Source organism: Chiloscyllium plagiosum, chromosome 7 (assembly GCF_004010195.1).
Source record: "Chiloscyllium plagiosum isolate BGI_BamShark_2017 chromosome 7, ASM401019v2, whole genome shotgun sequence".
In the NCBI taxonomy this organism is placed as follows: Eukaryota; Metazoa; Chordata; class Chondrichthyes; order Orectolobiformes; family Hemiscylliidae; genus Chiloscyllium; species Chiloscyllium plagiosum.
In genome coordinates, this window is record NC_057716.1 from 21355661 (window position 1) to 21382316 (window position 26656).

A 26656-nucleotide genomic window follows, 5' to 3' on the forward strand; every position below is an offset into this window, starting at 1 on the left:
TGTGGAGAATGAAGTGGGGAACTTACCTGAAGTTGGAATTGAGAAGAATGGTGAGTTTGGACTACTCCAATAAGAAGTTGAAGAGATGGGAGAAATGGTATTAATCAGAGGGCAATCATTTTATATTTCAGGTTTTATGGGACTGGAATCCCCAAGACCATAAGACATAAGATCCATCAAGTCAACTCAAATGTTCAAGAGTTTACAGTTGACCTAATCAACCTCAATTCCACTTTCCTGCTTTGATTCCTAGATTCCCTCAGTGATTCGAAATTAAAGTACTTTAGCTTTGAATATACTTAATGATCCAGTCTCAACAGTCCTCTGCTGTAACAAATTCTACAGTATCAGAAAATATTTATCCTTATCTCTGTCCCACATGGGTAACCTTGTGCTCTGGGAGAGTTGATTGGATTAGAGGAAAAGAGCTGCATAATTTTGTTTGGGAAAAGAAAACAGCAGCAACATTTTAGATAAATTTTAATTTATGAAGTGTGAAGAGTGATAAGGACAATAGGGGAAGAGAGGTATTTGATTGTCCATCAAGCAAACAAACTAAAACCATGATATGGAGGCTGAAGCAGGATATTTTTCCGTCAGAGGAGTCAGATATATACTGGAATTGAATAAGACACCATACTGTCAAAAGTGTGATTAAGCCTGTGCCAGTATGAAGTCAATGGATGTAGTCAGTGATGATTGAATGGGGATTTTCTTTTCTGTTCTGAACCTCTTCTCGCAGTTTATGCATCAATCAAGGAAGCAGATGAAGCATGCCTCGGTTAACATGTTTAAACAGGGCTATCTCTGCTATGAATTCTGTACAACAGTCATCAGGAGAAATTTTATATAATCTGATACTCACACATGCTTCTGTACAAAAGTGCAATTGTAAACTTCCCAATGGATAGGCTAAATTACTACATCTACTCATCATGTATCCAATTTCTGCACTGATTACATGTCAACATCAACTCATACAATTCTGAGGACTTGCCTCATATAATATCTCAATTTCATAATTTAAAACTTTGATCCAGATTATCTTGAGTGGATCTACTTAGCTGAGAATCCCTTAAAACATTTGCAACCGATAAATTGCTCCTGAACTCCTGAAAGTTGAACAGCAGTTGTTTTGAAACCAGGAGTTGCATTGTCTCTTCGACACTTATGCATTGGATTGCAAGTTGCATTTCTGAGTGCAAGTTTTATACCATATTCTGAATCGCACCAATGGAAGCAGTTTTATGGCACTGACAGCTGATCACTTTCTGTACTTAATCTGCAACTGTTTGCATGCAAATGTTAATCTTAAAAGAAAAGTAAAAAGAAATGAAATAAAATTGCTGTCGCCTGTGTAAAGGTGCACTTGATGATATACATGAACTGAGACAGTTGTATTTCTGTGGTTGATGAAACTCTTCAAAAAAAAAAAATCAGACTGAATACTTTATGATTTGAACACAAATAATAGTCATTCTAATTGTCACTACTAATATTAACAAAACCAAGGTGACTTGTTAATTCACTCATTAGGGAGATATTTTGATCATGAAAACGACCATAGATGGAACTACCAGAGAAGAGATAGAAATCTTTGAAGCCCTTATTTTTCATGAATCTACTTAATGATGTATATCAGGACTGTTACTTTTCAACCATCTTAATTTGACTGATTTATAATTTATCATAAATATCCATCAAGCTATGAGAAAATAATAACATTTTGATAAAATTTCCAGTTTCCAACATTGCAATGACAATGTTAAAAATAAGCTCTCAAGCAATTACTCAGACATTTGAATCAGTCACAAGCAGCTAAACGGGGAATGGAAAGCTGGCATTGGCATTTGAGACAGATATTGATGCTTTGAAACTGAGTACTTACGCATTGGCATTAGCAACTGATACAAATGCTGTCAATTTACAATTAATGTCTGGTAATTAATACTTACATGTATGGTATTGGCACAAACATTAATAGTTATCAATCAAAAATCGAGTGCTAGCCTGGGTTTCAAATTGAATAGTAATTTTAATTGTTTGAACTTTGCTCTAATTTTTTATATTAAGCCTCCTCCCTTCAACCTGTTACTACAGGCTGAAAATGGCAATAATGAACCAACCATCATACAGTGCACCTTCAGAAGAACAGTTTTCATCGACTGTTCAGATTTATTGGATTGGCTATTAAGTTGGTGGCAGGGAAAATGCAGGAATGTTCTTAGTTTGAAATCAGCAATCAAAGAAAGAACACATTTTCTGAACGTTCTGCTGAAATTAATGACAATTACTTTTCATCTCCATATCTTGGCCACAGCTGGCAAGATTGAGAGACTGGCCACCTGTCAGGCATGTGGACCATCAGCACCATACTGCAACCCTGAAGAAAAGCCAAAGGAAGTTAAGGGAGGCCAGGAATTGAGAGAGAAAAATTAGAGTGGAGAATCCGGGAAAAGTTTGAGGGTTGAAACCCCTTCCATTGCTTCTTCTGCTGAGTTATGAATTATAATCAAATGACCTTCACAGTTTGCAAAGAATACATAAAATAAGCAGGAAAATTAGTTCTCTTAAAACACGGACTTTGTTGATGCAAAACCCATGAAATCATTTCTTGCTCCATTCAAATCTTCAGTCTTCATTGAAGTTGGGATTCAAAACAGTGGTGGTTGCCTTCTTAAACAATGGATTGTCAGCCTAGTAGGGACACACAACATAGCAAAAATTAAGTTTTGAAATGTGGCTTAACTAACATGACATAGAACTACAGATTTGGAGGACACAAACAAGCCATTTAACCCAAGCATATTCAGCATTTGATGTCTATTATCAGACCCAGCAAACTAATTTGGGAAACCAAGACAAAGCTAATCTGGCATTTTCATCCAACCCCTGTCTCTACTGGATCAGTAGAGATCCTAGGTATGGAAAAGTTGTTCCATCCACCTTTCCGTTCATTTTGGACCAATCTGACTCCCTTCTAATTGATCATGAAGACCTATTTTGCTTTCAAAACTAGGAATTTCCCATGGAATCCAATAAGATAGATGGATAATGTTCTAGGAGAAAATGAGCACTGCAGATGCTGGAGATCAGAGTCGAAGAATGTGGTACTGGAAAAGCACAGATGGTCACTCTAATGAAGATTCCTGATGAAGAGTTTATGCTCAAAACATTGATTTTCCTGCTCCACGGATGCTTCATCACCATCTGTGCTTTTCCATCATCACACTCGTATAATATTCTTTCTATATCTATTCAGCCCTCACTTTAAAGTCCACATACTTTCAGAACATTAACCATCAACAGCAAGATGAGTTTAAAATTTGAATGTCTTGTGGTGATCCCTCCTTTTGTGCTAAATCATTCCAAGAAATCATGATTTTATGATGCTTATTGCCTGAATGAGTAGAAGTTCAGTCAATGGGATTTTAATGAAGTCCACAGTTTCAATTGCCCAGGCCTCATTTCCAGTGCACCAGGTGGATTCCTAATTCACACTGCTGCCATCGGCCAAACATTAGCCTGGAGTTCAAATCAAAGCCCTCAATATGTGCTAACTTGATTAAACGTGAACAGAAACGTCAACATTTTAGTCTGAAAAATATAGCTGCTTTCACAGCAAACAAAAACAACAGGATGAGAAAATTCAAATTGTTGTCCAAGTTCTGCCATTCGGAAGATCATTACTCATGTTAATTCCAATAAGCTCCCAGGTTCCATATCCTTATTCAACAAAAGCACATAATTCAACTAATTATGAAATAGAGTAAGTCTCATTTTTTTTGTTGGAGGAGAGCTCTATATTTCCACCATCCTTTCGTTGATGATGTCTTTTCTAACTTCCCTTCTGAATTTTAAAATTTTGTTTATACATGCACATAGCCATCAACAACACAGAAAAGCTTAAATTCTCAATCTCGATTTTTAGGGAGCACAAGACCTCTCTTTATGCAACCTCTCTTAAAAATCTAAACCTCGAAGCCTTTTCTTACATTCTGGTGAGGATGTGCAATACTCCTTCAAATGGCCAATTTTTTCCCCATTTTAAGGTTCAGTGCCCAAAACTGTATACTGCACTCCAGATAAATTGAAATTTATGCAGCTGCAACAAAAGCTGTTTTTTTAATCTTCTAGTCTTCCAGTTAAAATGTTGAAAAATCCATGAACCTCAGTTTTTTTTTCTGGACCTGATGATGACATTTTAAGAGGTCTTCTATGTGAACCCTGAAATCTCATAGATTCCCTATTTAAGTATGACTCAGTCTGAAACCTTTTAGTCAAAATTGGCAATCTCTGCACTGCCATTCCTCTGTAACTCCATTTTATCAATATTTCTCTCATGTTATGCCCTGCCTGAACTTATGGCTATGTCACCAATCTTTATGTTATCAGCAAACTTGAATACATATTCTCTATTGTATTGTATAAAATTAATAAATAATTTGAATAACTGAGCTCTGAGCCTGATTTTTCTTGTGGAACATCATCTGTCAATTCATTCCAATTTCAGTAGATACCTATTTTCACTCTCCTCGTGTGCTGAGCTAATTTGACTTTGATTCCTTGCACTCTAATTTTAGTAATAAGTCTCTTAGCTGGAGCCTGTTGAAAGTTTTCTGAAAATAAAACTAACATCAAAATTACCTATGATACTATTTTAGTGACTTAAGCAAAAACATGCTATTTTATTAATCAGACATGATTCACCCACCACAAATTCATGTTGGTTCTCTGTCACTCAAAAGGAATCCAACTGTTCATTCATTAAATATAAATTCAAATAACTTGCCCATAACTGATAAACTAACAGGTCTGTTGCTTCCCGTTCCTGTTTAATTAAACTATTTTCAACAATAAATGTGGGTATAGAATTTGTGGAACCAGCATGGAACACAATAGTCCAACCAGAGCGAGGGCCTAATGAGCATGTGTTGATCAATCTGCTGTTTTGGAACCAATTGGGAATCAGTCAGTAAAGTGAAAGGTGCACAGTTGTTCAGAAGGGTCTTGTGCAGTGTCTCTACCTTTTGGGCAGAAGACCCAGGTTCAAATCTCACCTGTTTGAGGTGTGTCATAACATGTCTGAACAGGATGATTGAAAAATATCAAACACAGTGGCTCGTTGGTAACACTTTTGGCTTTGAGCTAGAAACCAGTGAAAACTTCAGCACAATCTAGATTGGCAATTGGAGTGCTGAATGGTTGAAGGTGGTGTGTCTTGCATTAAATGTTAAACCAACGTGTTATCTGCGCCCTCAGTTGGATCTATGAAAGATCCCCCAACAATATTCCAAAGTGAAGCATGGGTGCCCTCTCCAATTACCCTGGACAATAATCTCTCAAATGACATGGCGAAAACAGGCAACTAGGGACTGGCAATAAATACTCACCAGCCAGCAATATCTACATCCCACAAATGAGTTACAAAAAAACATGATTTGGTAAGGAAAACATTGCTCTGTAGGATGTTGCTTTGCAAAAACTGTCTTTCAGTTACAAGTAATTCATTGTCTATAAAAGCTAGTTCAACATCCTGCAGTCTTTTTATTATGTGAAAAAGTATGTTTCTGTTAAATCCGTAGTATATTTATAGTTCTTTTCAGACAAATTAAAACTACTACAAACTTATTGCAGTTTTCAAAATACTTGTGGCTGGTTGAAGATGAGAAGTGAGATGAGAAGAAAGGATCATAGAATTTGATTGTATGAAACTATTTGGCTCTACCTACATCAGCACTTTACTTGATACCATTCTCTTGCCTTCCCCTCATAAGTCTGTGCCCTATTCCTTGTCAAATAACAGTCAATCCTTTTTGAGTGCATTGATTGAACCTGCCTCTCCCACACGTTCAGGCAATGCATTCCATAGCTACTCACTTTGTGAAGCAGCTTTTTCCTCACATTGCATTTGCTTCTTTTATCAGTTGCTTTATATTTGTGCTCTCTTGTTCTTCATCCTTCCATGAGGGAGAACAGCTTCTCCCTATCAACACTGTCCAGACCCCTCATGATCTTGAATAGCTGTATCAGATCTCCTCTCAGCTTTCCTTTCTCCAAGGAAAACTGTTCTAATTTCTCCAATCCATCTTCATAACCCTGGCACTACACTTGGAATTTTTTTCCACCCTTCCCAAAGCCTTCAAATCCTTGCTAAATCGTGGTGCCCAGAATTAATTGGAATATTCCAGAACCAAACTAGTTTCTAATACAAATTCAGCATCATCTCCTTGTCCTCTGACCCCACATCACTTCTCAATGTTTATATTGTGCCCTTTACACCAAGAACTCAGTCATTACTATACTATATATCAGGAAAAGCAAGGGTCGTCACATTGACCTCTGGAAAACTTGCTCCAAATCTCCTCCTACTGAAGAACATCCAATAACCACTCGTGTTTCCTGCCACACATCCATTTCCATACCCATGTTGCTTATTCCTTTTTTAATGAGATATAAATTTGCTGTCAGGTCTGTCATGTGGCACATCAGTAGTCCATGTGCATCAACAGCATTGCCCTCACTGATACTCACTCAAACTCTAGCAACTCAGTTCAACATGATGTTTCCTGAAGACCAGCATGCTGACTTTCCTGAATTAACCAACACTTACCAATGTAGCTATTAATTCTATTCCAGCATATTGTTTCTGCAAATTTTCCCACCAGTGAGTTTGATTTGACTGATGTGTAATTGCTAAGTTAACATTTACACGACTGACACTCACAAATCTGCAGTTGTCCATAAGGAGCATGACTAAACAAATATTTTTGTGCAGGCTTTACACTCAAGCAGTTGTTCTCATGCATTCTGCAGTCACATGATCTGAGATCTCCAAAAAAATGAGGTATGTGATGCAGAAAAAAATATTACCTACAAATATAATGCCTTTAAAGGTGTGGAGACGTTTAACAGGCAAAAGTCCAAACATACTGGTGATATAGGATGGTTTCAATGGAAGATTGGTATGGCAGTTTCAACAGTATTGATTTATCATAAAGAACAAAAAATCATTTCTACGTACGTCATTCCACTTTGATTTTGCTCGCTCCTTTTCAAACTTTTTATATTCTCTTCTGTCGTAGAGCTCAGTCACCAGCTTCCAGATCAAGAGAATCGCCAGTCCAATCAAAAGCACACCAGCCACTCCACCAGCAACAATAGCAATAACATTTGGAGGCTGAGGACATTCTGAAATTATGAAGTCAAAATAGTGGTTCACAGATGCTTCAAATGTTTGGGGCAATGGAATCTATGATTGAACACAATTCCATCCAGTGCAGTTCTTCCAAGTGCCTACCTAAGAAACCCATGAGTGCACTGGTGAAGCAAGTAAGCACCTTGTAATTTCTGCAGTATCAGTAAATCAAATGGTTACAACAGTAGGTGGCCATTCAACCTACTGAGTCTGTGCTGGCTCTCTGAAGAAGCAATTTGCATCATGCAACTTCCAAGTCTGTCTCCTGTTCCCAGTGGAGCTTGGATTGACATGGCGGTCTTTGCTAACACATGACACACAATCCAACCTAATTGAGGGCATGGGAGGCCATTGGGATGAATGTGGGAACATGTTTTGGCATGTATGGGCATGGGAAGTAGGTGGAAAGAATTTGAAAGGGTGTAAAGAGTGAGACTCAGGGCCTAATGGTTACGAAAACAAGTGGGCTAAAAGTTGGACAGAACCAAGGCAGGCCTTTAAATGCTAGTCTGCATCTCAAGACAGCAGGCCAGGCTCAAACCACACACCAGCAAAATGAAAATTAAATCATTCAGGGACTTTCCTGAGGCATAGATGCCAAGCCAGGTAACTTCCCAACTTGTGCTAGTCACCTCAGGAGTGAAAAATCCATGCCAAGAAATGAGACAAGGAAAAAAAATTAATGGTTTTGGTATTGCGAAAGTTAATTCTATTTTCAAATTTATGCATTTGGAATTTCAAAGACAATGTTACAATTGTTGGGGAAAGCACAGATTTATGTAAGAATTTCCACCATGAAAAGGATGGTGCACATTTGTCTTCCACTGCCATTATTGTTATTTGCTCAGATTATAACAAAAGGAGCGATAAAAGCAGAAACTCAATGAGCCTTACATAATTTCAGAGGAAACAAAATGAAATACTCACGAGCGTTTAACCTAAGGCAGTTTTTTTATATATAGAATCCCTACAGACCCTTCAGCCCAACAGGTCCATACCAACCCTCTGAAGAGTAACCCACCGAGACCCATACCCTTTTACTCTACACTTATCCCAGACTAATGCACCTTACTTGCACATCATGGGTAGTATAGCATGGCCAGTTCACCTGACCTGCACATCTTGGGACTGTGGGAGGAAACTGGAGCACACGGAGGAAACCCACGACAGACACGGGGAGAATGTGCAGATTCCACACAGTCACCTAAGGCTGGAAACAAATCCAGGTCCCTGGCACTGTGAGGCAGCAGTGCTAACCACCGTCACTGTGCCACCCCTCATTGTATTCCGATCCATTGACATCAATCACATGGATATATTCACCGATCCAATAGAGACCAAGATTCCTTAATGGCCCAGTGAAGTATTGTTTAACAAAAGAACAAAAACTGCTACATTGAGCATATGTCTGTCCATTTGTGCGCTTGTTACACTTAAAATTTACAAGGAAGGACAGTTACACAAACCTGTTTTCTTCTTGATAAGTACATGATACTGTGAAACCCCATCTAACTCTATCATCACAAAATTCATCCAGCAGTTCTTGGAGTCTTTCTCTTTACATGCATTCTTGTCATCCAGTTCTTCCTTTAAATTATGTTTTATGTTTTTACATGCTAAAGAGCAATTTTCCTTGAATGGACCACTCGAAAATCCAAGACACTCAATGCAATGTCTGTCTCAAATAAAAAGAGAAATGCTGAGGTCACAAACTGTACTCTCATTACTCCATTACAGTCTAAGATAGGTCATTGATCTGTATCTGTAAACAAATAGGTTTTAATGAATTTCATTATTTTGGTTTCAGCAAATATCATAACAGCAAGGCTGTGATAGGGTCAGAAAATCCAAAAATATGGAACTGTAATGTTGCGATTTACAAAACTGTCAATACAACTGTTATGTTCTGTCACTAAGAAGTGATTGGAGGAATGAGCTGTTGATTCAGTTGCACAGAAACAGCCTGCCATCTTCCACCTTTTTAAAAAAAAAGTTTCTCTCTGCTGCCCACATTATTATGAACAAGTCCCACCTATCACTCTGTACTTAGTCATCTACATTGGAGAACAGTCCAGACATGCCTCAATTTTATAATTCTATGTCTTCATTTTCAAATCCATCCATGGAATCATATCTTTCCTACCTCTGCATTCGCCTACATATCTAATTGTAGCTTTTTGAGCAGCCCTGATTAAATTGATGGTGATGCTATAACAGTGCAGACCCCAAGCTCCAGAATTCCCTCCAACTGCTTTGCATCTTTAGCTCTCTCTTCTCCTTTAAGACACCCCTTAAAACCAACCTACTTGATCCAGTTTTTGTCCACCTCCCCTAATGTCCCCTTCAGTTGGCACCTTGAGCATGCTCCATTGTTCAATAAAACTATCTGGTTATGGCCTTAACTCCACATTACTTGATATTCAGAAGGAATCAAGGGTTAAAATATCTATCTAGTCCTTGCATACAGTCAGTGACCTAGCTTCTAACTGCACTTTTGTGGAAGAGAATTCCAAAGATTAATGACCACTCGAGAGTAGAAATTCCTCTCCATCTGTCTTAAATTAGAGAGATTCTTTATTTTGCTCTGAGGGCATCATTTTCCCAATTTTAGAATAAAAGAGTGAAAGCAGGAGAAATTAGAGCAGGGAAACTCACAGCTTATGAAGATGCAAAAGTCTACTGGATCTTGTAGCAAACAGACAGCTGATTGCCTGTTGGAATTAAAATTCAGGACGATGAATTTACCAAAAGCTGTCAAGAAATTAGAGCTGCCTCCATAACTCAGCAGAGGCTATGGCTACATTTAGGACATGACAATCCAGACTTCCAAAATGAAGGGACAGCCACAACAGCAGCCTTAGTTCTGAGTGGTCTTGCCTTTTCCCTGGATCCATTGTCAGAACTGTATACAGATTAGTTGAGTATATTTGACTGTTTTAAGATTTTCTAAGTGTCTTTCTACAACACCCTTTATAATGAATTCCAGTATTTTCCCAAAGACAAATGTTAAGCTACTGAACCTATCATTTCCTACTTACAGTCTCCCTTCTTTCTTGCTTAGAGAAGTTACCTTAGGAGTTTGTCAACTCATTAGCATCTTTACTGATTCAATGGATTTTGGAAGATTACATGAATATTTGGAATATGACAAGCCATGTATCCACAAGTTTTCCACCACATTCTTTTAAGATGTAGGCCATCAAGTCCAGCTTATATGTTTGTTGAAGCTCTTAAACTGCCTTTTTTCATGTTTCCTCCTAGTTTACTATCAATCAAATTTCTCTTTTCTTTGGTCATCCTTGGCTGGTTTCTGAAATTTTCCTCAAATACTGCTAATTTTCACCACATCACAGACTATTTTTTTTTCAATTTGACACCATCCGTAATTTCCTTAGCCATGGCTGATGCAACCTTCTCCTTTGTTAGTGCAATATTTTATTCAGAGTTTTGAAACATCTCCTGAAATCTATTACTCTATTTGCCTTATCTTCCCTTATAATCTATTTTAACAACCCACCAAGATTATGAATTAAGTATGTATGAGTGTCAGACCAAGGTTGCTCATCCTCAGCCGAAACAGTGGAATTTTATTGTTTTATGACTTTCCTTGCCAAAGAATCCCTCACTATAAGATAATGAATTAGTTCTGTCTCAGTACATATTGCCAAGTCTGAGAGTTCTCTGGAACAACGTGCTCTGGAACCAAACTAGAAAGCAATGATTTGTCAAATCATGTAGAAGCTGGATCAGATAAAAATGGCAGATTATTTCCTCCCCTAAAGGGCAAGAGAGTGTACTAAGTGAACTTTTAACAACCATGACAGCTAATGGCACCTTTACTGAGACTGAGACTATTTATTAACTGAATTCAAATTTCTGTCCAAAAAGCTATCATGTGGGATTTGAACCCATGCCCTGCAGCATTAGCCCGGTCTCTGTCTTACTTATTGAAAGATATCACCTCTACCGTACTGTCTCACAGCCTCCATTATTTCTTGATTTATACTCTATTCCATGGTTTATCAATTGTTCAAGGACCTTTCAATGCTCCCACAAATGACTTCCTTCCATTGCTATTTTTAGCTGCACCGAAATGATTTTCCATCTTGCTCCTCTGAACTAAAATCATTTTTTGACGATTGTACTTATCTTATCATTTATTTCCCACCTCTGCATTGTTTCTTCCCATTCTTCCAGTTACACCCTGTGACATGCCTGCAATGTTTTATTGCATTAAAGCAGTGTATTTTTTTTAATTGCAAATAGAGCAAAGGACAATGGATGCTAGAGATCAGAACTAAAAACAAAAAATGATACTGAAGTTGAGCAGATCTGGCATGTGGAGAAAGAAAGAAATCTTCCTGGGAATTGAAGGGGGAGAAAAAGGGGTAAAGAGGAACAAGTGAAAATGATTGGGAATGTGACTCAGAGCAAAAACGCGTTGTGTTAATCACAGAAATTAGGTCAGTTCTATCTGTAAGTGCATGGAAAAAGATAGAGTCAGTGAGGGGTGTAATCAAAATGAAGGTTAAAGTTCATGGTTTGAAATGCTTGAACTCAATGCTGAATCCTCAAGGCTGAAAGTGTGGTGGCAATATGTAATGAGAGATTTAAAATTGCTCCTTGCGCTTGTGTTCAGCTTTGCTAGATTACCACAAGCAGGCCTAGGATTGAAATGTTCGCATGTGAGCAAGATGCTGTATTCAAATCGCAAGTAACAAGCAGTTCAGGGTCATTCTTGTGACCAGAGCAGAGGTGTTCCATAAAGCAGTCACCCAGTCTGCACTCAGCCTCAAGGTAACAGGAGGCCATGTTGTGAGCAGTGAATACATTAGATTAGATTGAAAGAAGGACAAGTAAATCAATGCTTCATCTGCAAGGTGTGTTTGTGCCTTTGACAAGTGAGAAAGGAGGTAAAAGGGCAAGTGTTACTTGCAATTGTGTGCAATGATGCCATGGTGGATGAAAAGGTGTTTAGAGAAGATGAATGTGGTGCAGATGGAACAGGCTATCAGGAATGCTAATGAAGGGGAAGATCTATTTGATTATGGCATCTTGCTTAAAGTAGCAGAAATGATAGGAGGATGATCCTTTGAATGTGGAGTCTGGTGGGGTGACAAGTGAGGACAAGGAGAACCCCCCATCGTTTTTAGAAGGAGGGGAAGGGTGAGGATAAGAAATGGCTAAAGGCCCTGTCAACTATGGTGGGGATATCCTTGCCTGAGGAAAAAGACAGACATATTGGGAGCATCCCAGGAGAAAAGGGTAACACTAAAACAGATGCAATTGCAAAGAAACTGGGAGCATGGAATGGGGTCCTTACAGGAAGCAGGATGTGAACAAGTGTAGTGGTGTTAACTGTGGGAGTCAGTGGATATTGGAAATGGAAACAGTAAAGTCAGCGAAGGGGAGAGAAGAGTCTGAGATGGACCAGATGAAGGTGAGTGAATGATCGAAACTGGAAGCAAAACTGATTAACTTTTCCAATTCCAGATGAGAGCAGGAGGCAGCACCAATGGGATAAATCGGTGCATTGGAGAAAGAGTTGCGGGACAAAGTTCAAAGAAATTAGACCACGCTTTCATTTACTTGACTCAGCATCACTATTAGAGACAGCTTCAGTGTTTGTCCTGTACTGAAGATTTATGCGATAGCCTCACTGAACTATCTTCAGCTGGTTGTTTAATTTTGGTTTGAAATGCTAAAAATGCATCTTCCCAAAATGTATGCAGATAAGTCAAATACATTTTCATTTGGAGTTTGCAAAACAATGGTCAGATTTACCCCAAGTTAGTGACACACAGCAGGATTTCATGCCTTGAATTAAAACTTTGATTAGCTGTTTGGCATTTCTTCTCCAGTAAGTATTTTTGTATTGCTCCAATTTTAAAAAAAAAAGCATTTAAAATAGAAATGCTCTGAGTGCACCAAGGTTGCCTCATAAAAGTTTCTAAACGAAAGACAAGTAAAATCTTCATCTCCAAAAAGGGTTTCAATCTGAAAGATTAACATTTTCTTTCAAATCTGCAGTAAAGTGACATGATTTTTCAGGTTATTTTTAAGCTGTCAAACATTTGCAGAAGCAGTGGATTTTTTTTTTCAGAAATTCCCCAGTTCTGAGATTTAATGCAAAGTAAATTGTAGCTTCTTGTTTTAAAAACTTGGCTTCTGACCAGAGTCAGTTAAAACCTCGAGGATCAGCAACTGCCAACCCATTTTGTTTTACAACTACCTTCATCTCCATGCTGGAGGCTGTACGATTAAAGTAATCTTTACTTTCTCACAGACCATGTCTTCACTGACCCATTAGGTTTAGTACTTACACATAGGTCGGACATGGAGATGGACAGCCAGGGCATTCTTTGCAATATGGGGGCTGATAACCTGCAGAACATTTGCACTCATTACATATGCATTGTCCTCTTCCACTGCAGGTACTACTGTTTCTGCTCTGCTTGCATTGATCATCAGCATCTGCACACTCGCAGGCAGTTCCTCCAAAGCCTTTATCACAGAGACATTTCCCACAATCACATTTACCATGACCTGGAGGATAATGTAAGAGATAAAAATGAATAGTCACTTCAGCCTCCTTCACAACTGTGTCCACTTCATTTACGATGACAGCACATTCTTTTCCACGCTGCACAAGCACCAGCCACTGGTAAACATAACCCACAAAGTGCACCATCACATCCCGATGATGCTCCAGGTAACAATCACTGTTTCCAAACAGTCCCTGCATTATCTGTCAGTCAAATACAGAATTGCACGAACATTTCTTTCACCAAGTGACTAAACATTCTCTGTGCCTTAGTACCCCCATTCAGCAGACCTGAGAAAGAAAAGGCAGAGAAGGCATGGTCCATATCGTGACGCTAGCTGCATGTTAGCAACACAAAAGAAAAATTTAAATGTTTTTGTATTTTTGTAACAATAGTCGATACATCAGTGAATTAGACATGATGAGACCTTTCCGTTGTCTGAAGAAGAAGAAAATTAAAATTGCAGAAGCATTAAAGAATAAAAATCAATAGGTTCATTAAAATAAGAAACTAAAATATATTTGTAAGGGAATACCCACCAGCACACAATTTACCCAGGTTTCGCTCACAGTTCTGGTCATCACACTGACAGTACTGGCCATATATTTTCTTATTGGGGTTAGTATGGCAAATGCAAGTACCACATACACAGTCTCCCTGGTTACTGCAGGTTGCTGAGGAGTTGTCCTTACGGCAAGCTGCGTCCAGTTCTTGAGTGGAACGCTTACCAGGGTCACACTCACAAAACTTGCCAATTCGATCTTCTGTGCAGCTAGAAGGAGAAACTGGAATTAGGCTCACTTCTCCCAATGAGATATATAATTGGCAAAGTGCAAACATAACAATCAAGTTAAGAAAAAGAAAAACCATTCAAGCCCTCACACCTGTTCCTTCAATGTCTTTGTAACAGAAGTGACAAGGTTTCAAAAGCAAAAGACTGCAGATGCTGAAATAACAAACAAATGCTGGAAACCCTTGTGAGTCATGCATATCGAGAGATAAATTGCTTCAGGTAAAGGAGACCTTTCCTCAGAAATGAAGAAGGATAGAAATGTAATTGGTTTTGAGTCAGAGGAAGAACAAAAGAGAAAATATATAACAGGAAAGATTAAATGGCAAAACTGGTACAAAAGCCTTAAAGGTTGCTGTAGTTAATGGATGTAATAAAGACACAAGTTGGGCCAAATGAGGGGTGAATGTCTACATAGCAGCCATCTGAATACATAATGAAGGGATAAAGAAATAAATAAAAGACTAATCCTGCAAAAAAAAAGAACAAGATGGAAGCAAAGATGTTGAACTCCAAAGAGATTCTACAAATACATTAAGGATCAAAGGGTAACCAGGGAGAGAATAGGGCCTCTTAAAGATCACCAAGGAGTTGAACCACAGGGGATGGGGGAGATACTAAACAAGTATTTTGTATCAGCATTCACCGTGGAGAAGGATATGGAGAATAGAGAATGTGGGGAAATAAATAGCGACATCTTGAAAAATGTCCATATTTGGAGGAGATGGTACTGGACGTCTTAAACACAAAGGTGGATAAATCCCCAGGACCTGATCAGGTGTACCATAGATTTCTGTGGGAAGCTGGGCAAGTGATTGCTGGGCCCCTTGCTGAGCTATTTGCATCATCAGTAGTCACGGGTAATGTGTCAGAAGACTGCAGGTTGGCTGACAATTGTGCCACCATTTAAGAAAGATGATAAGGAAAAGCCATGGAACTATAGACTGGTGAGCCTGACATCAGTGGTGGGCAAGTTGTTGGATAGAATCCTGAAGGACAGGATTTGCATGTATTTGGAAAGACAAGGCCTGATTAGGGATTGTCAACATGGCTTTGTGCATGGGAATTGTGTCTCATGAACTTGACTGAGTTTTTTTGAAGAAGTAACAAAAAGGATTGATGAGGGCAGAGCGGTCGATGTGGGAATCTATGGACTTCAGTAAGGCATTCAACAAGGTTCCTCATGGTAGATTGGTTAAATCACACAGAATACAGAGAGAACTAGCTATGTGGATACAGAACTGGCTCAAGGGTAAAATCAGATGGTGGTGGTAGAGAGTTGCCACAAACATTGGTGCTGGGTCCAATGCTTTTCATCATTTATATAAATAATTTCAATGTGAGCAGAAGAGATATAGTTAGCAAATTTGAAGATGATATAAAATTGGAGGTGTAGTGGACAGTGAAGAAGGTTACCTCACAGTACAATGGGATCTTGATCAGATGGGCCAGTGGGCTGAGTGGCAGATGGAGTTTAATTTTGATAAATGTGAGGTGCTACATTTTGGAAGGCAAATCATGACAAGACCTATGCACTTAATGGTAAGGTCCTGTTGTTGAACAAAGAGACCTTGGAGTGCAGGTTCACAGTTCCTTGAAAGTGGAGTCATAGGGAGTTAGGATATGAAGGCAGCATTTGGATTGTTTGCCTTTATTTGCAGTGCATAGAGTACAGGAGTTGGGAGGTCATGTTGTGGCTGTACAGGACACTGATTAGGCCATTATTGGAATACTGCATGCAATTCTGGTCTCCCTGCTATACAAAGGATGTTGTGAAACTTGAAAAAGGTTCAGAGAAGATTTACAAGGATGTTGCCAGAGTTGGAGAGTTTGAGCAGTGGGGCAAGGCTGAACAGGCTGGGGTTATTTTCCCTGGAGTGTTTGAGAGTGCACAGTGACCTTATAGAGGTTTATAAAATCATAAGAGACATGGTTATGGTGAACAGACAAGATATTTGCAAGAGTTGGGGGAGGCAGGGTTGGGGGAAGAAAAAAAAAGTCCAAAACTAGACAACATAGAGAGAGGAGAGAAAGGAAAGATTTAATATGGACCGAAGTGGCAACTTTTTCATGCAGAAGGTGATGCGTGCCTTTGGATAGTATAGAATAGGAAGAGTTTAGAGGAATCTGGATCAAATGGGACTAGATTTATTTAGGATACTGGTCGACACGGACAAGTTGGAATGAAAGGGTCTTTTTCCATGCTGGACATCTCAAAGACTAACTCAGTGTTGAGTCAAAAAGTTGTATAATACCAAGTCAAAAGATGAGGTGTTATTACTCAAGCTTATGTTATGTTTTATTGGAACACTGTAGCAAAGCTTTGACACAAAAAGGTCAGAGTGGAAGTGTGGTGGAAAATTAAGACGACAAATGTTGGGAAGCTCAGGGTCACTGTCAGCAGAATGAGGCATTTTCCACAGCTACAAATGAAATACTTGAAGGGAACATGGATTGTAGGATGATGCCTGAGCATGGGATAAACTTCATTACTCATTTTGGTCTTGCATAATAGATAGGTAGATAGGCAATGGCAGACAATAAATGCTGGCCAGCCAGCAGGGCCCACATCCGAGAGTGAATCAAAAGTAGTCTTTGCCACCATCAAGACAGACAGGGAGAGGGGTGCAAAACTAGATGGCATAGGTTTAAGGAGAGGGGAAAGACTTAATGGGAACCTAAACGGGCAACCTGACATGCGGAGTGGTGCAACAACACATAACATTGCCACAAAAAGGATGTATAGAAAAGAGGAAAATATCAATGTATTTTGGACTTGAGAGTGAGATACAGAGGATCAAAACTATGGCAGAACAATGCAACAAGAAGAGAAAGATTGCAAAGAAAAATTGGAGTCATGAAGTGACAGAGACTTTGAGACATCAAACATTTGCTTGGTCTGAGTTATTCACGACTTGAAAGGATATGAAGTATTCCTTGAGAGTTGAAACAGACTTAAGGAGGTTGGGTAGTATTAATTTTACCTGCATACACCACACTTGACTCGACCCTTGTTGCTGCAATGATCAGACAAGTCAGGTTTGTCATCACATTTACAGTCACACCGCATTTGCAGTGAAACTTCCAACTTCTCAGTGAAGCCCAAAGGTCGAATCTCAAAGGACTGTTTTTCAGTCAGGCATTTTTTTGCAGTAACTGTAATTGTGAAACTTATCTGAAAAGAAAAAGATCAGTGCTGTTGTCAAGTGACATAAAGGTTTTTCTATATTACATTTCTTCCATGCAAAAATCCATACATAGTTGGAAAAACCTATCACTGCATCTCCATCGCGTGCCAGTTAAATAATTCTCCCCCATCCAGTAAGTTGACTATCTCTGTTTCATTTCATATTGGTTGTTTGTTCATTGCAGCTTCTTTTCTCTTCTGAATGAAGAACACATTTTTTAAGAATTGGTATTGCTGTCCTGCCAATGAACAAGGACTGCCAAGGTCAGTTAATCCCCAGCCTTACAATACAATAGTGACAATTAGCTGAGGCTCGGACTTCACCCCTCAATCGGGAGGAGTTCCAGTGCCAAATAACTGATGGCTAACCTGAGCAGTAGCCAATGCTCGGTCTGGACTTAGACCCATGAGTTAAAGTGACGAAGGACAAAGCAATTTACTGGTGGCATGGCCACACAAGGGGGATACAGCAGATATAGGGAGGGGACTGGCTGGAACAGTGAGTTGGGTGGAGGGCATATGGAAGGTTCATGCACGGGGCTGCTCTGATCAGGAAAATGGACCATGGATGGATGTGTTCATCTTTTCCACCAGAGTTTGACTTGACCTATATGCTGGGCGTCCAACCATTATCGATTGAAAATATTCTTAAATAGATAATAATTGGTCACTTAAGGAGCTCAACTGGATAATACCAGACGGTTTATCTTCACAAACCCCTCCCCAAATAAAATTCCTCCCCTAATCAAGAGTGAACAGGTTAGCAGTGGAAAGGCCATCTTACTGAATCTTCCAAGCTTCCCACCCCTGCCATAGCCAGTTTAGGGACAGAATATGCTGTTCCTATTTTGGCTTCGACATCTAGAATTTCTTTTTCTGGTGGTGAAATTCAATGCGGTCTTACAAAGGTCTGATCACTGCTTTGGAGAACAGTCCCACAGTATTTTACATGAAAAATGTACAATTCTTCACCCTCAGTGTCAATTGAGGTCATTAATTACAGATTCCTCCAATAGTCATGTGGATATAGACCCCAGCCAATCCTAAAACATATGAGTTATTTGGTTGTATTTCCAATCTTGGATTGAGACTAGATTCCCTACAGTGTGGAAACAGGCCCTTCAGCCCAACAAGTCCACACCGACCCTCCGAAGAGGAACCCACCCAGACCCATTTCCCTCTGACTAATGCACCTAACACTATGGGCAATTTAGCATGGCCAATTCATCTGACCTGCACATCTTTGGACTGTGGGAGGAAACCGGAGCACCCAGAGGAAACCCACGCAGACACGGGGAGAATGTGCAAACTCCACACAGACAGTCACCCAAGGCTGGAATTGAATCTGGGTCCCTGGCACTGTGAGGCTGCAGTGCTAACCACTGAACATCCGTGCCACTGTGAATTGATGATCTGTGTTGCATCACCTCTTCCAACCTGGAATTCAATAAGACTCTCGCTGTGCAGGCAACCTTGAGAATCTCAATGTCAACTCACCTCCTCATTAATCTTCACATTTGAACAAGTTCCCTCTTTTTCACTCTTCGTATCTCCATCACTACAATGTGATACATAGGAGATGTGGACTCCATCTGGCAGGGTTTTGTGTGCTAATATCACCGTCGAAGACAGATTCTGAAAAAGATCAATAAACTGTGAATATGGTAGGAAGGCCAATTGACATAATTCACTGGTTTATTAATATGCTCATGAACAGTCTATTAGAATATTGGTTCTCTCCCATCCTTTTCCCAGGAGCAAGCAAAACTAAAATGGATTGAACTCATTCCTGAGCAGCACCTACATTATAGGCAGCTGTGATCAGCTGAACCACATTACTGGAATCCTCCTTCAGTTCACCTACTGCAGACTTTGGAATCATTTTGCTCAGCTCCTGGAATGAAACAGAAAAAGCTAATCTTTATTCCTTCAATAGTGTCACAACATAACTGTGAACAAAAGCTCAGCAATAACAGGACAAATGATGCTTCATGTGGGAAGCTGAAATATTTAAATTCAACATGTGTGCTTTGAATAGCATTTGAAGATAGTAGTCACTCATACCCACTATGTGAAATTCAATCTTACACGAATCACAGTCAAGGACAAATGCCTGGGAGTTGCACAGATTGAAGTTCAGGAATTTGGTTTGACATTGTCCTGGCCCCATCATTAATACTGGGGTCTTTTACATGCTACTGACCAGAGTTACATAGGGCTGGGTTTAACACAGCTCACCGTGCAAGAACCATTGTGTGTGGGCCCAGTTAATCAAGGGAGGCGCCCCATGTCAGTCTCCTAACAGAGGGAGAACCTCCCCTGATAAAACTGGGGGCTTGAAGGGCTGTTAGCAAGTCATACAGCATGGAAACAGACCCTTCAGTCCAAATTAAATTAGTCCCACCTGCCTGTGCTTGGTCCATATCCCTTCAGACCTTTCCTATTCATGCACTTATCTAACTGCCTTTTAAACATTGCAACTATGGTCATATCCTTCCCTTACTCTGAAACTTCATTCCACACATGAACCACTCTGTGTAAAAAAGTTGCCCATCATATCTTTTTTAAATCTCTCTCCTCTCACCTTAAAAATATGCCCCTAGTTTTGGGATTCCCCCACCCTTGGGAAAAGACGCCTGCCATTCACCTTATCTATATCCCTCATTATTTTAGAAGCCTCTATAAGGTCACCTCTCAATCTCCTACACTCAGTGCCTGCATATCCAGCTGTTATGGGATTCCCAGCCAGCAGAGGTGGAGTTGATTTTTTTCTCCCCCATTTATTTGTTTTATTAAACTCTGCAAAAAATACAAAGTCAACATTAGACAAGAAACAGCAGTTCACAATAAACAGCAATTGAGAGGAAAGGCCCAGCAAGGCCAAACTCCAAACCCCACCATACAACCAATTCACAGGGAAATGCAGGCAAACCCCCAAATCCCACCTTAAATTACCAACGAGGAAACAGTAGACACAAAGACATACAAAACAGTCCAAACAATAAAAGCGTATATTTCACAGGCACCCCGATAAACCAGCAAACAGCCTGCCCCTTCCATCTTCCAGCCATTGACAAAGACAGCTCACCCCTTCCAGCTCTTAGTCCACCCTGACACACCTCACATGTAGATTTTATTGGGCTGATTAATGAATTAAGCAGCCTCCTGAAATGGTAGTGGTGTGATAGGGGGCCACTATCTGTGCCTGATCTCAGATCAAAGGTCTGAGGACAGGAAAGGCTGCTGAAAGCCAACTCATGGCCTTGCCTCCAATTCTGCCCTTCCCCAGTGATCCCCAACCCATCCTCCCATCCTCACTCGCCTCTGGTCTGAAGTTCCATAATGGCCTATACCTCTGGTGGGTGCAATGCTAATTTACCATGGCAAATGATAAGTAGTGAATAAGTAGCTGCCGGCTCCTGATTGGCTAACTATTGTTGGTGGGCAGGATTTCTGCAGCTGGGTCTTCAATGCCAGAAGAGGCCTGGCAGTGACCACCTAAGTATCTGATGAACACTTGATTTGGTTGGACCCCCAACATGGAACTAAAAGGGGTTGCCTGATGGCCCTGTGACCAATGAGTATGACCCTCTATCTCCAAAAGATACAGACCTGAAAGTATGCAGCTCAGAAGCAGACAATGTGCTCCATTTATTGTATGCTGATGTTTGTGTTCTACACAAGCCTCGTCCATTCTCTTTACCTAGCCCTGTCAACATTTATGTTTGTTCTCCTTCATATGTTTATCCAGCTTCCCCTTAAATGCACCAATGTTATTCACTATGCAAAGTGTCGGAAGACTGAATTGACCTTAAATTTCTCTGTACGCCTGTAAATCCCCTCAAAAAGGACAAATTATCTTTTCGACTGGAATATTATACATTTAAGTGTAAAGTACAATGTAAGATAATCTCAAACAAAAGCATGATAATGAACTTTAACAAGAAGTCAATTCAGTTTTGGATATGAACTGGGCAGAAGAATTAAATTAAAATTACGATTTTCTGTAATAAAGGTATAACTTAAAGCAGAGCGAAATAAGTTAGTTTCAAAGAATTGTGATGACCTGGCAAAGGATATCAGATCTAGTCATGCTCTGAATGAAATCATGGAATGCATGATGTCATAAGTACCAAACCTTTACAATCATATTGTGCCTGTAAACTCAGAGTATTTGTGCCTTTACTATCTCATGTTAACATGCCTTCCCGTATTAGAAATGCAACGCTGCTTCAGTTCACATCACAGATAAAGTTCAAATGTGAAAATTGTGGCCAATTTAAAAATATTGCTTCATGTTTTTCTCACCTACAATTCTGCAAATAACTTGCTGGCCAATTGGCATTATTTTATGAATGATGAACAGAGAGTTACTGTTTTATAAATGATTGGCATGTTGTCACACTTCTGCGAAATGGTGAAGCAAAGGTAAAACCTCCATATTCCCAGAGGACCACGGGGCTGCTCTTTCATCAGACAGAGACAACTGGTGGAGGTTTAATCTGAGGATCATCACGCCTTAGGCAAGAGGAGAGGTTGAGAAGCAGAGTCTTTCATGGTAACCTCAGCCAGTGCAGGAATTCAATCCCTTGTATTGGCATCACTCTGCATTGCAAACCAGCCATCCAGCCAACTGAACTACTTGCGGAGCGTTTCAGAGAACACCTCTGGGACACCCGGACCAACCAACCCAACCGCCCCGTGGCTCAACACTTCAACTCCCCCTCCCACTCCACCAAGGATATGCAGGTCTTTGGACTCCTCCATCGCCAGACCACAACAACACGACGGTTGGAGGAAGAGCGCCTCATCTTCCGCCTAGGAACCCTCCAACCACAAGGGATGAACTCGGATTTCACCAGTTTCCTCATTTCCCCTCCCCCCACCTTGTCATCTTAGCCTGCTGGACAAACTTTCCTCATTCCTGAAGAAGGGCTTATGCCCGAAACGTCGATTCTCCTGTTCCCTGGATGCTGCCTGACCTGCTGCGCTTTTCCAGCAACACATTTTCAGCTCTGATCTCCAGCATCTGCAGACCTCACTTTCTCCTCAGCCAACTGAACTAACCAACCCCATGTGAAATGGTATAATTTAGTGCACAGCGAGATAGTTCTGTGAATATGGAGTTGGCTGATTCTTTGACTAGTTTCTGGCACACTGGCCTTATTTCGAGAATAGTTATTAGACATATTGACATTAGCCATAATAATTACCTGGTAAACCGGCATTATTTTTCTCGTGACTGCAAAAATTGGTTGAATGTTATTTTCAGCCAACTTCAAAGCTAACTCAGCAACAGAGGGATAGTCCTGAAAAAGAGACAACAGAAAAAGTAAACAAAATGTTACATCTAATAAGGACAAATTAACATCAATTCCTCCAGCACTCTCATGAGTGATACTGCTATCTAAATAAATCATGGAACTTTTCACTGTTACCAAATGAATCCACGCTGAAGTAGTTTTTCAACTTGCCATTCAGCTATAAAACCAGTATTGGGGAACATCAGATTTTTATCACCATCGATTTCAAGTTGAAAACTTAAGTTTTCAATTTCAGGACCCTCCAGCAAGATGCTGCAACGACACTAGATACTGATTAACTGATTCACAGCTCAACACTACTGTCCATCATTCTAACTACCTTGAATCACGTGGACAACAAATATACTGCCAGGAACATTGTTTTCCTCCCTGTCTAATGGAAGTGTAAAATAAAGGTAATGAAAATTCAACACCCACAATCCTATCAGCAACATCAATTTCTTCGTTGGTGAGAAAAAAAATGCTTTAAAATTAATAATATGTCCTCCTCACTGACACAAGAGCATATTCTAATCTGATTTTAAAACCTTCAGCTCCATTCGGACCAGAAATAGAAAGGTCTTTGCTGTGATTATAGAAATAAAGCATGGTTTTCTCTGACATGCAGTCCCTGAGCGCATTGAGCGCATCTTTGTCCCACTTTCTCATGTTTGTGGCTGCACCAGCTGCTTGAGTCATGGGAAATGTTTATTGATTCTCCAGCATCAGTAGCCATTTCTGGTTTTCCATATTTTGGCTCAAAAGCCCTCGTGTTGACATAACTGCATTTACTCATGGTTCCAATCTTACTTCTAATCGTAGAAGGCAAACCATATAACTTCTCTTCCTGCTCCTGCACCATCATCTCTGGTATTCCCAAAGGATTAATGTTTGTTCTCTCCTCGTTCTAATCCAAATGCTGCCCTTCAGCAACATCACCTGAAGGCACAGTGTATGTTTTCACATGAACGTTGATGACCCAGCAGTACATCACAACCACTTCTCTTGCCTCCTCCATCCTTTCTAAGTTATCTGTCTTTTTTCTGACATTCACTACTGGATGAACAGAATTTTCCTCCATTTAATCATTAGGAAGAGTGAAGCCATTGTTTCTAGTCTCTGCACCGAATTCCATTTTCTAGATACCAATTCCATTCTACTTTTTGGCTGTGAGACTAAGTCAGTCTTTTCGTAAGCTCCGTGTCACACTTGGCCTTGAGATTCGAGACATTGCTAAAATGACCTGTTTGCATCTTTAAAACATCACCTGACTTCTGCCCTGTCCCTGTCTTAGCTCATCTGTTGCTGAAACTCTCAGTGGTGACGTTGATGCTACCTTGAGGCTTGCTTATTCCAATACACTGTTGGCTGGTCGCAAACATTTTACCCCCTGTATACTAAAAGTCATCCAAAACCCAGTTCCTGTGACTTAACTCAAAGCAAGTTCTGTTCTCCTCTCACTCCTGTGTTTGTTGACCCACACTGGCTCTCACTTATGCAAAATGTTGAGTTTAAAATTATCATCCTTGTTTTCAAATCCTTCCATGACCTTAACCCTCCCTCTCTGTAATATCACCTCTAAACCCACAAACCATATCTCCCATCGAGCTAACTCTGGTCTCCCCAGTGGGGGCTCTGTCTTCTGTTGCTTAGGTCCTAAGGTGTGGAATTTCCATACTACATTTTTCTAGCTCACTTTGCCTTGATAAGACTCCTTAAAACTTACCTGTTTGGTCAAGCTTTTCATGTCATTGATTTGGCCTGATTCTCCTGCTGTGGCCCAGTGGCATACTTTATTTTATAATGCTTTTGTTTACTGTGAAATCCTTCCTCTGTCAGTATATTCCTGGTATCCAGTGTGGCCCAAGCAATGGAGGGGATCATTATGAATTTGAAAAGACCACATTATTTATACCCATATGTACCCAGCAAAGCAGCAGGTTTGAAAAAGGTGTTGTTCTTTTACTGGAACCATTGTTTATGCTGCTGTGTAGTGGGATCAAGGCTATTTTTGTTCCTTGCCCTGTTCTACCCCCCGCTCTGATGCATAATTGGGTTGGGCAAACATCTACAGTAGAAATACAAACAAAAGCCATACAGCGGCTTTTTGATGAACCCTTCCTCTCAAAAAATCCACGTGAAGCAAAAAGAAACGGAGCAGTACGGATCTCGCTCTGCTGTCAATCTGGTAAAAATATATACGCCACAGTTCTGTTGAGTTAGGAGATTTTGTTTATGCAAGCAACAAATAAGACAGTTATACTCACGTATTTAGTGTTATCTGCATAAAAGCCCTGACTATCAAGATGACATTTGCCATCATTAGGGGTCAGAATTGCTCCAAGTTTCCCATCTCCAGCAAAATGAAATCCATCATCTGAAGTATATACAAGAAGACGTGTAACATTGCGCCATCCTATCTCGTCCTGTCAGAAACAACATCTCTACTTTTAAGTAGTTGCACGTGAAATATATAAAGCTGTAACGTCATCAAAGTCTTTCAAAGATTTGTAAGTTCTATTAAATTATATGCACATTTTCACAATCTATGTTTCAAGTAAGGTTTTCTTCAAATGCACAACATTTAGCTCAAACTGTCAGATAAATACAGGAAGAGTGACCAGGGACAGAATAAGAGATGTTCCTTTTGTAAGTATTTCAATGAAGAGACAGCCAGTGAAGTAAAACATTCCTAGTGACAAGTCCACTTTCACCAAACTCTCCTTCCCATTTTCCAGTGATGGCTAAATAAATATCTCTGCCAACATCTCACCCAATAATGTTTGGCTTCGTGGTTACCACTGCTGCCTCGAAGTGGGAGGAACCTGGGTTCGATTCCAGCTGTGGGTGACTGTCTGTGCAGAGTTTGCATGTTCTTCCTTTGTCTGCATGGATTTTGTCCAAGTGTTTGAGTTTTCTCCCACTGTTCAAGGATGCGCAAGTTAGGTGGATTGGCTATGCTACATTGTCCTGATATGTACAAGCTAGGTGGATTAGCCATTGTTAATGCGGGGTTATTGGGATAGGATGGGGCGGAGCTGAGTCTGTGTGGAATGCTGTTTGGAAGGTTGGTGCTGACTTGACAGGCTGAATGGTCTCTTTCTGCACAGTAGGGATTCCATGATTCTAATGTGACTGCAAAATGAGAACTGCATTTTTTTACAGATTGAGAATGGATACAGAAGTCATCTACTAAGCCCAGATTCTAAAGAAGTCATACTGGACTCAAAACATTAACGCTGTTTTTGTCGCCACTGATGCTACCAGACCTGCTAAGTTTCTCCAGCAATTTCTGTTCTTATTGCAGATTTCCAGCCTGTGCAGTATCTTACTTTTAATCAAGCATTTTACATCTTATAAAGGTGTCTTGGGAGTCATTTCCAAGAGGGACTTGTTCGTGGAGCACCACGCAGGAAGAAAGTGAGGATTGCAGATGCTGGAGATCAGAGTTGAAAATTGTAGCACTGGAAAAGCACAGCAGGTCAGGCAACATCCAAGGAGCAGGTGAGTTGACATTTTGGGCATAAGCCCATCATCAGGAATACACTCTATTTTGCATGTTGTATTTTTGTAGTAGGTGCATTTTTGCGCAGAAACAGTGGATGGAAATTCTGATTACTAGCAAAAAGAATA

At 40.0% G+C, this 26656-nt stretch overlaps 1 protein-coding gene across 3 annotated transcripts in view; it reads right to left on the reverse strand.

The window, feature by feature from the left end:
- Positions 1-272: 272 nt before the first annotated feature.
- itgb2 (integrin, beta 2) overlaps positions 273-26656 on the reverse strand; it is a 93184-nt gene continuing 66800 nt past the window's right edge. For all 3 annotated transcript variants that reach the window (XM_043693218.1, XM_043693219.1, XM_043693220.1), the window contains 10 exons: positions 25291-25449; positions 22934-23029; positions 19525-19614; positions 19218-19355; positions 17518-17708; positions 14283-14515; positions 13522-13744; positions 8665-8873; positions 7025-7191; positions 273-2697 (listed from right to left, as the gene is read on the reverse strand). In XM_043693218.1, the coding sequence (XP_043549153.1) occupies positions 2632-2697; positions 7025-7191; positions 8665-8873; positions 13522-13744; positions 14283-14515; positions 17518-17708; positions 19218-19355; positions 19525-19614; positions 22934-23029; positions 25291-25449 (1572 nt within the window). In that variant the 3' untranslated portion in view covers positions 273-2631. The remainder of the gene's footprint in view (positions 2698-7024; positions 7192-8664; positions 8874-13521; positions 13745-14282; positions 14516-17517; positions 17709-19217; positions 19356-19524; positions 19615-22933; positions 23030-25290; positions 25450-26656) is intronic.